This window comes from Ailuropoda melanoleuca, chromosome 2, assembly GCF_002007445.2.
Source record: "Ailuropoda melanoleuca isolate Jingjing chromosome 2, ASM200744v2, whole genome shotgun sequence".
NCBI lineage: Eukaryota > Metazoa > Chordata > Mammalia > Carnivora > Ursidae > Ailuropoda > Ailuropoda melanoleuca.
The window spans coordinates 2,997,929-3,007,403 of NC_048219.1; the positions used below are offsets into that span (position 1 = coordinate 2,997,929).

Sequence of the window (9,475 nt, forward strand, 5' to 3'; positions counted from 1 at the left end):
TCTGTGGTCTGGTACCCCTTTGTGTCTGCTCCCCTCACACAGCACCTCTTGCCTTGGACGTTCTCTGTTTTTTGGGGCACGCACGTATTGCTGGCACTGGTGTGTGTTCCTCTCGAACAATGGTCTTAGCTGACCCTCACCTCCTCCCGGGGCGGTGCTGCGGGCTTCCCTTTCTGGTTGGGGAAAGTGCCACCCCAGACAGTGTTGGTCCCGGTGAGCCGGAGAAGGCCGGCTTGTAAACCCAGGCCCGACTCTCAGGCTGATGGGGGGCCCTGCCCCACACCCTCCAACTTCACTCTGGACTGACTTCTTAATTTTCTATGTTGAAGGCATCCAGCAATATTTGTTGGGCACCTACCATGTGCAGCCCCTGCCTCCAGGGAGCTTCAGGAGCAGGGGGGGAAGAGAGGACACCCAGATAGCGGGACAGGGGAGGTGTGGGGCAGAGAGTCACACTGGCTGCGGCCGGCTGTAGCTGGCACTTTCCAGCTGACTCACCTCGGGGGTGGGTGCACTGAATGCGGGAGGGAGGAAGGGAGGGAATGGGTGACCCAGTCACTGAGTGAGGGGTGAACCGGGTGACCCTAGTGTGACACAGGAATCCTGGAGCTCAGACGCACCCAGCTCATGGCCTTCCCCTGAGTTTCAGAGCTGCTGCCATCCTGCCCTCCAAACCCAGGCAGCGAGGACGCTGCTTCCTTCTCTTCTTCCCCTCTCCTTCCTCCTCCTCAGGCACTCCTGAGAGCCTGTCCCACCCCAGGCCCCGGGAGATAGAGACATCAGTGGTGGGGCCCCAGGGTGGTGAGAGTGTCTCCTTGATGGGGCTGGTGGGGGTCCAGCACCCTTGCAGGGTATGGGCCTGGCCAGAGAGGAGGAGGAGGCAGTGAAAGCTGGGGGAGTCGGGCCTCGTCTGGGTCAAGCCAGCCGCAGTATCCTAGACCAGAGGCAGGCTGTGCCGACTAGGTGGGGGTGGGGGTGGACCAGAGCGGCAGCCGGTGATTTACTAGGAGGATAGGAGGGTGCTGGGTCTCCTTAGATGGGGGGCGGGGGCAGGGCAGTTGACAAGGTGAGCACGGCCCAAGCCAGCATCCCTGGGACAGAGGCCAGTCTCCGTTATCCCCCATCCTCCCATCTGACTAAGGCTGGCCTCCATCCCCCAGCCCCGTCCCAGGTGGTGGTGATCCGTCAGGAGCGGGCTGGGCAGACCAGCGTCTCCCTGCTGTGGCAGGAGCCGGAACAGCCCAACGGCATCATCCTGGAGTATGAGATCAAGTACTACGAGAAGGTACCAGCGGGCAAGGGAGGAGGGGGGAGGGGCCAGGTGGGAGGACCGGGGCTGACCACCCCTGTCCCGGGCAGGACAAGGAGATGCAGAGCTACTCCACCCTCAAGGCTGTCACCACCAGGGCCACGGTCTCGGGCCTCAAGCCTGGCACCCGCTACATGTTCCAGGTCCGAGCCCGCACATCCGCCGGCTGCGGCCGCTTCAGCCAGGCCATGGAGGTGGAGACCGGGAAACCCCGTGAGTACGGGGAGCAGGGAGGGCAAGAGAGCTGGGCCAGCCGGTGCCTGGTGGCCGGAGGAAGGGAACGGGCCGAGCTTGCTGCCTGTGCCAGAGTGGCGTTTTTACAGGTGAAACACTGAGGCTCAGAGAAGGGAAGTGACTTGTCCAGGGTGACGGAGCCAGTGACAGCCCACCAGACCCTGGCTGTCACTGAGTAACCAGTGCGTCTGGCCGGCATCACGGGCCCTTTGCCATCAAGATCACTGTGCTTGTCCCAGAGACCCTCAGTGAGTTGCCGTTGTGCACATCTCCATCTCACAGATGAGGAAAATGAGGACCAGAACAGTAAAGGGAATTGCCCAAGGTCCTTCAGCACAGCGGGATTTGAACCTGGTCAGTCTGGGGACAAGTTCTGCACCCCTTCCCCAGCCCCTTCCTGCCCTCAGGCTCCAGAACAGGGGTTATCACAGCAGGGGCTGGGAGGTGTTGGAAATGCTGATTCTCAGGCCCCACCCCAGACCGTCTGAATCAGAAACACTGGGGTGGGGGCCCAACAATTTTTAAAGATTTTATTTATTATTAATTAATTAATTTATTTATTATATTTTAGAGAGAGAGTGCGCACACGCAGGGGGAGGGACAGAGGGAGAGAATCTCAAGCAGACTCCAGGAGAACCACGAAGCCTGACACAGGGCTCTGTCTCATGACCCTGAGATCATGACCTGAGCCAAAATCAAGAGTCAGATGCTTAACTGACTGAGCCACTCAGGTGCCCCAACAATTCAGGCTTTATCACCCCTGAGGGTTATTCTGAGGCACATTCAAGCTTGGGAGTGCCCTGCCCCCGTCTCCAGCTGCCTGGGGACCTCTCTGTGCTCTATACAGAGGTATCCTCCAGGGGGTGGTGCTAGGATAGAAAGGTTCAAGGCCGAGTTGATAGTGTGTCTCAGGTGCTCCGAGGTCTGATACCACATTGAGACTGCCTGGCTCGGAATCCTGCCTGGCTCCATCCCATCTCCTGTGTGACCTTGAGTAAGTTCCCTGAGTCTCTGAGCCCCAGTGTTCTTGTCTGAAAACTGAAGATAATGCTGGGATCTCCCTGTAATTGGGACTGAAACGTGCATCTCTGAGCACATTCAGCTTTGCTGCTGTTTGAACCACAGGCAGGACGGCATATCTCGTGCTTCTCTGGGGCTCACACAGTCCCAGGAAGTGCTGGCACCAGGGTGGGAAGCCAGGAAGCCTGGGGCAGCAAGGTCTTGAAGGGGCAGCTTAGTCGAGGGGAGGGTGGGGGCAAAGGAGGAGGCGGCCTGTGACCTGACCCAGGGCAGACTCACAGCTGAGGACGCTGCCCACTGGGCCGCCCCCGGGGTAGCCCCCAGATGCCCAGGCCTGAGTGGCCGGTCCCCCCACCCTGCTCTCCCCCCCGCTAGGGCCCCGCTACGACACCCGGACCATTGTGTGGATCAGCCTGGCGCTCATCACGGGCCTGGTGGTGCTCCTGCTTCTGCTTATCTGCAAAAAGAGGTGGGTGGTCCCGGTTCCCAGCCACCCCCAGCCCCTCTTCTGCAGCACCACTGTGTCTCCAGCCTGTCCCAAGCCCCACCCCGCCACCTGGGGCTGGGTTCGCTTCCCGGTATACCTGTTCTTTCCTCCCTCGCGGAGCACTTTTGTCTTGCCCCCGTGCCCCGTACACCCCCCACCCCGTTCTCTGTCCACCGTCTGCCCTGCCCTTCTCCATCACTGCCAGCCCCTCTTCTCGAAACAACCTCGGGAGGCTGCGGGGCCCCACACTTGTCCCGGAACCTCCTCTCTTCATGTCCACCTGGGGCCGCCAACGCTGAGGGACCTTATCAGGGCCCACGGCTAGGAGCCCCACTGTCATGCTGACATTTGTCACGAGCACAGACCTCTCTCCTGAGACCCCGCTTGGATGTGTTTTAGCCATGCGCACCCCCAGATCTGCTCCTCCCACAGTCTCCCCCCACTCAGGACACGGCACCACTGTTCGCAGGGTCACTCAAGCCCCAAAGCCCCTTGTCATCCAGACTCTCCCTCTCTGTCTCGGTACCACGTCCCCCCACTGGCCAGGTCCGCCTCCGCCTCATTTAATCCTGTGATGCAGACATTCTGGTCCCACTTTGAGCTAGTTGGCATCAGAGACGTTAAGCCTCTTCCACCAAGTAGATGTCAGAACTGGGGCAGGAACCCATGTCTGTCGAAGCTAAAGTCCTTGTTCTCTCTCCTACCCCATCCCAGAGGGAGGTGGAGACGGACACTGTGCCTCGAGTGGGCTTGGGAACCCAGACAGTGAGGCCTCTAAGCATCGTCCTGTTCATGGAGACACGGGCCCAGGGAAGGGAAGGGGCTGGCCAAGGTCACACAGTATCGTAGATACCAGAAGCCTCCTGTCCCCACCCCCGGGGGAGGGGTTCATGTAAAATGGGACTTATGTTGTGTAGACTGCTGTGCAGGCCAAGTGCACTTGACTTTGTAAATTGTAATTGTCAAAGATGTCACCGTCCAGCTGGGTTGAGAGCCTGAGGGCGGGGGCTCCCCTCTGCAGGGGCAGGAGCTGGCACAAAAAGGGAAGGAGCTAGAAGGGAGGAGCTCTGATCTGTCCCCGAACGGGGTCAGGGCTGAGGCTAGGGCTGTCCTCCGCAGGCACTGCGGCTACAGCAAGGCCTTCCAGGACTCGGACGAGGAGAAGATGCAGTATCAGAACGGGCCGGGTGAGTGCAGGGGCCCAGGCACATGCGGCAGAGAGGCCACGGTGGGAGCCAGTGCCGGTCTGGGGAAGGGACAGGTGGGGAGGGGCAGGGTGCCCACAGAAAAGATGAGAGCCCCAGAGATAGACAGCAGGACGTCAGAGACCCGAGACCTCAGAGGCGGAGTGTTGTTCACCCTCACTGGCTTTGCAGACCCCCCAAGGATGCTAGAAACCCTCTGCCCGGGGAAATGCACACATTTGTACACTCACACAGTTCTGCATACAGTTTCGGAGGGAGCGTGTCATATACTCTTGGATAAGAACCCATGCTATAGAGAGCTTTCCCCGGACCCTGCAGAGACCCCAGAAAACGAGGCAAATAGGAGAACGCCTACCTCCATACCTCATGTCTGTGCCTGTGGCCGACATTACTATCAATTATGGTACCAATTCTCATTGAGCTGAGTGCAGCCTCAGAACCCTTCTTAACATAGTTTTCTAGAGAACTACTTTCAATCAAAATTAGCATTTGTGATGAAAACTTTTTTTGCTATATTTCTACCCCAGAGCAATTTAGAAAGACCTTAAAGACTCTAGAAGTGACCCCAAAAAAACAACAGATATGCTCAGAACTCACTGGCGACCCCAAAGTCCTCTAGAGACCCCATAGCTCCTCCATAGAGATCCCATTTTCGCTTGGTAAGCATGTATTGGGCACCTACTGTTTGCCACCACAACCTGAGCTTTCCGGGGATGCCCCTTACCCACCACGCCCCACCCCAGACCTATCCCAGGTCCGTGGAAGGCTGTGAGAGAAAGTTTCCTGAGCCCCACTGATGGCCCTTCTCTCCTGGCCCCTCAGCACCCCCACCTGTCTTCCTGCCCCTGCACCACCCCCCGGGGAAGATCCTGGAGCCCCAGTTCTATGCAGAACCCCACAATTATGAGGAACCAGGCCGGACGGGCCGCAGTTTCACCCGAGAGATTGAAGCCTCCAGGATCCACATTGAGAAAATTATCGGCTCTGGTGAGCCTTGGGGGTTATGAAGGTGGGGACAGCATAGAGGGGTTCCCCGGGGGAGGGGCACCCAGGGCAGGGGGAGAGGGGACTCACGGAGCACATGCTGTGTGGGGCGGGGGAATGCTGGGGTCCAGGTGCGGCAAGGAGGGTCCCACAGCCTTTCCCTGCCTGCTCCGCTTGGGGTCCACAGGGGAGTCCGGGGAAGTCTGCTACGGGCGGTTGCAGGTGCCGGGGCAGCGGGACGTGCCCGTGGCCATCAAGGCCCTCAAACCTGGCTACACGGAGAGACAGCGGCGGGACTTTCTGAGTGAGGCATCCATCATGGGTCAGTTTGACCACCCCAATATCATCCGCCTCGAAGGTGTCGTCACCCGTGGTAGGTGCCAGGCGAGAGCAGCCTCACCCCGAAGGCTCCCTCCTACCCCAGGACGGAAGTCTGGGTCTGGGTCCATCCCCAGATCACCGTGCTCTGCCCCTGCCCTGTCCCTCTGGTTCAGGTCCCTGGATGACTTGGTTGGGGAGGGGGCCCAGAGCCCGAGACCTCAGTGGGAACCCTAGGCTCCCTGAAGCCCTCAGTGCTGGCCCACCTCCTGGCAGCTCACAGAGGGGCCACGTTCCTGGGGTCTCCAATCAACAGACCTGATCCCCCCACCAAAAGCCACACCCTCCCTCTGCCCCTCCCCAGGCCGCCTGGCAATGATCGTGACCGAGTACATGGAGAATGGCTCTCTGGACGCCTTCCTGCGGGTGCGTGCCCCACGCCGCCTTCCCCGTGGGTTGGGGGGGGAGTTCAGTCTGGGTGCTGGGAGATAAGGTGAGACCTCCAAACACCCGCAGGAGCTTGGACCCAATGCGCCTGGGGAAGGGAAGAGAGGTATAGGGAGGGGTCTTAACGATCAGCCCATTAAATTGCCTTGCAGCCCCCCATCACGTGACGGGCCCTCTGCTGCACGGGGTCCTCTGCCCTGCACATGGGCTAAGAGGGGTGCCTCCGTGAAGACCCAGGGTCCAGCCAGCCGGGAGGCATGGCGGGTGTGGTGGAAATGGCTAGCCTCCAGCCCCTCCCCCCTGCCGTTTCTTTGCTGCATGTTCGGGCGCAGGGCTTCACCTCTCGGGGCCTCTGTGTCTCCTTCTGCAAAATGGGTGAGAAGTCATCACAGCCCCACCTCCCTGTCAGGGTCGCTGTGAGTGTAAATGAGACCATGGGAAGGAGCTGAAACGGGAACGTGCTTCTTAAGCAGGGAGGATACTTTGCAGGCGGCACAGAGCCTCACTGAAGCCCAGCCGTGTCCCCTACAGACTCACGACGGGCAGCTCACCATCATGCAGCTGGTGGGCATGCTCAGGGGCGTGGGCGCCGGCATGTGCTACCTCTCGGACCTGGGCTACGTCCACCGCGACCTGGCCGCCCGCAACGTCCTGGTTGACAGCAACCTGGTGTGCAAGGTGTCTGATTTCGGGCTCTCCCGGGTACTGGAGGACGACCCCGACGCGGCCTACACCACCACGGTGCGTGGTCCCCCCCCGCCCACTTTCCAGTGGGACCGGGGAGGGGTCCCCCCCATGTAGTTAAGTGAAGTTGGAAATGTCGGGCTTGCCTTCAACCGGGGGCAAGTCCTACCTCTTCTCTGCACCTCGGTTTCCCCCTTTGGGAAAGGGGAGCCCTCTTTCCCACCTTTCCTGTGTGCTGGGTAGCCTGGGGAGACTCCAGGGCTGGCCCCACTGTCACTCACTCTCTGGGAGGTTTTGGGAGGGTCGGTGTCTCTCTGAATCACAAATTCACTCCCCACATCTGTCTGTAAGGATTGGCTAAACACTAGTGTCTGCGGAACCTGTTCCATGGAGATGCGGGCTTCTCGAGAGAAGCCTTGGGGGACACCTTCAAGGCAGGAGGCTGAGTGGGCCAGGGCCCCGCTTCGGTGAGAACCTTCCCTTGGGGTCTCACCTAGCGAGCATCCTGACGAGGTTTCACGCAGAGAAAGGATTTTGTGACAAACACAGAAACAAACAAGAAAGAAAGGAAGGAAGAGCAGGGAGATAATGAGCAAGCCTCATCCCGTGGGCTTCGTCCCTTGTCAGCCTGTTGACTGGCTCACTGAGCACCTACGATGTTCCAGGCACACCACACGCTTCCTCCGCTCAGTCTTCAAAGCAGCTGTGAGTGCCCGTTCCCCCGAGCAGAACAGGGGCTCTAGGAAGGTGGAGGCCGTGGCTCCGCTCCTGGGCGGCTGGCTTCCCAGGCCTGACCCAGCGCTCGGCTCCCTGCCTCGGCACGCCTGTGTGTCTTGTAGGGAGGCAAGATCCCCATCCGCTGGACAGCCCCCGAGGCCATCGCTTTCCGGACCTTCTCCTCAGCCAGCGACGTGTGGAGCTTTGGCGTGGTCATGTGGGAGGTGCTGGCCTACGGGGAGAGGCCCTACTGGAACATGACCAACCGTGATGTGAGTCCGGGACCCCAGCTGGGCAGAGGCCGCGGTAGGGCGGGCTGGGTTCGGCGGGATGGACGGCCTCCAGCCCAGCACTGTGCTTGCCCCCTCCCCAGGTCATCAGCTCCGTGGAGGAGGGGTACCGCCTGCCCGCGCCCATGGGCTGCCCCCGCGCCCTGCACCAGCTCATGCTGGACTGCTGGCACAAGGACAGGGCCCAGCGGCCTCGCTTTTCCCAGATTGTCGGCGTCCTTGATGCCCTCATCCGGAGCCCTGAGAGTCTCAGGGCCACTGCCACTGTCAACAGGTGCCTGACGCCCACCCCAGCTCTGCCCAAGTCCAGCGGCCCTCCTGGCATTTCCCCAGATAAGGCCCAGACTTAGAGTCAGCCCTGACATTTGGACCACACCTAGCCTGGGTCCCAAAGCCCTGCCCTGCCTGGGCCCCTGACCCCTGTTCTGCCTGGGCCCCTGACTGCTGAGCTTCCTGGGCCCCTGACCCCTGCCCTGCCTGGGCCCCTGACCTCAATCCTGCCTGAGCTTTCCTCAGCCCCCTCCTCTCAGGCCTGGAGGCTCGATCGTCAGAACCTTTGCCCACTACTGAGCCTGCATGGAGGCTGAGGGTGGCTAGTGCCAGGGTCCCTGAGGAGGGCAGAGGCCCTGGCAGGCCACTTATCAAGGGCCCCTGTGTCTCAGGTGCCCTCCCCCTGCCTTTGCCCAGAGCTGCTTTGACCTCCGTGGGGGCGGGGGTGGCGGCGGGGGCCTCACCGTGGGGGACTGGCTGGACTCCATCCGCATGGGCCGCTACCGAGATCACTTCGCCGCCGGCGGGTACTCCTCCCTGGGCATGGTGCTGCGTATGAATGCTCAGTGAGTGAAGGGTCGGGCGGCACCTGTGTGGGTGGGGACGGGAGGAGGGCAGGGGAGCAGAGGCAGGACCACGGAGGAGGTCGGAAGCTCCAGGGGATGGCTCTGCCCCTGTCATGGTTCCCGGCCTCCCGGGCCGACCTGGTCAGCATCACCCTTCCTTCACAGGGACGTGCGTGCCCTGGGCATCACCCTCATGGGCCACCAGAAGAAGATCCTGGGCAGCATCCAGACCATGAGGGCCCAGCTGACGAGCACCCAGGGGCCCCACCGGCACCTCTGACCCAAAGCCAGCAGGGCCTGGGCAGCAGCTAAAGCAGACCGGGGTCCTGTCAGCCGTCAGAGGACTTGCAGTGTTGGCCGGGGGTCAGGCAGCCCCCCAAGCCTCCGTCCCTCCTCTCAGGTGCCAGGGAGGCCAAGAGCTCCACCGCAGGACCTGGACTTGTCGGGGTCAGGCTGCCTGGGAAGGGGCGCTCGGTGCCCAGCACGGCCGGGACATCTGCCCCCAGGGCGGAGGGGCTTCTCTTCCCAGAGGCTGGGGCCTCAGTGACACAGAGCCTGACAGAGACATCACTCCCCTGCCTCCGTGTGTGCGTGTGTGCGTGCATGTGTTCATATACTGTAGGGATGTGTTTTCATGGGGTGTGGGAGGCTTTGTGAACATTTGTGATCATGTGTGCGTGTCCACCCATCAGGTCCGAGCACGGATGTGTGTTTCTGGCGTGCATGCTTTTCCATTACGGCGGGGGGCATACGTGCGTGACCGTGGGTGGCGTGTCACGAATGAGGACGGGTGTCACAGGCCTGAGAGCACAGACCTTGGTGTGACGCTGCCCACTGAATATGGGCCCAGGCCCCAGCACCCGCAGGGACCAGGGAGAGGCTCATGCCCACCTCCCCCCACACCCGGAGGCTGGAATGAGGGGCCGCTTTGGAACTGCACCAGC

The 9,475-nt window shown here is 61.1% G+C and overlaps 1 protein-coding gene across 1 annotated transcript in view; it reads left to right on the forward strand.

Moving 5' to 3' along the window:
- The window catches only part of EPHA8 (EPH receptor A8), a 40,171-nt gene extending 31,070 nt beyond the window's left edge, over window positions 1–9,101 (forward strand). Inside the window, exons 7-16 of the mRNA XM_034643534.1 lie at window positions 2,939–3,032; window positions 4,170–4,237; window positions 5,078–5,242; window positions 5,427–5,612; window positions 5,922–5,983; window positions 6,536–6,745; window positions 7,528–7,677; window positions 7,779–7,969; window positions 8,358–8,531; window positions 8,697–9,101. Coding sequence (XP_034499425.1) covers window positions 2,939–3,032; window positions 4,170–4,237; window positions 5,078–5,242; window positions 5,427–5,612; window positions 5,922–5,983; window positions 6,536–6,745; window positions 7,528–7,677; window positions 7,779–7,969; window positions 8,358–8,531; window positions 8,697–8,811 — 1,415 coding nt within the window. The 3' untranslated portion in view covers window positions 8,812–9,101. The remainder of the gene's footprint in view (window positions 1–2,938; window positions 3,033–4,169; window positions 4,238–5,077; window positions 5,243–5,426; window positions 5,613–5,921; window positions 5,984–6,535; window positions 6,746–7,527; window positions 7,678–7,778; window positions 7,970–8,357; window positions 8,532–8,696) is intronic.
- Window positions 9,102–9,475: the final 374 nt, after the last annotated feature.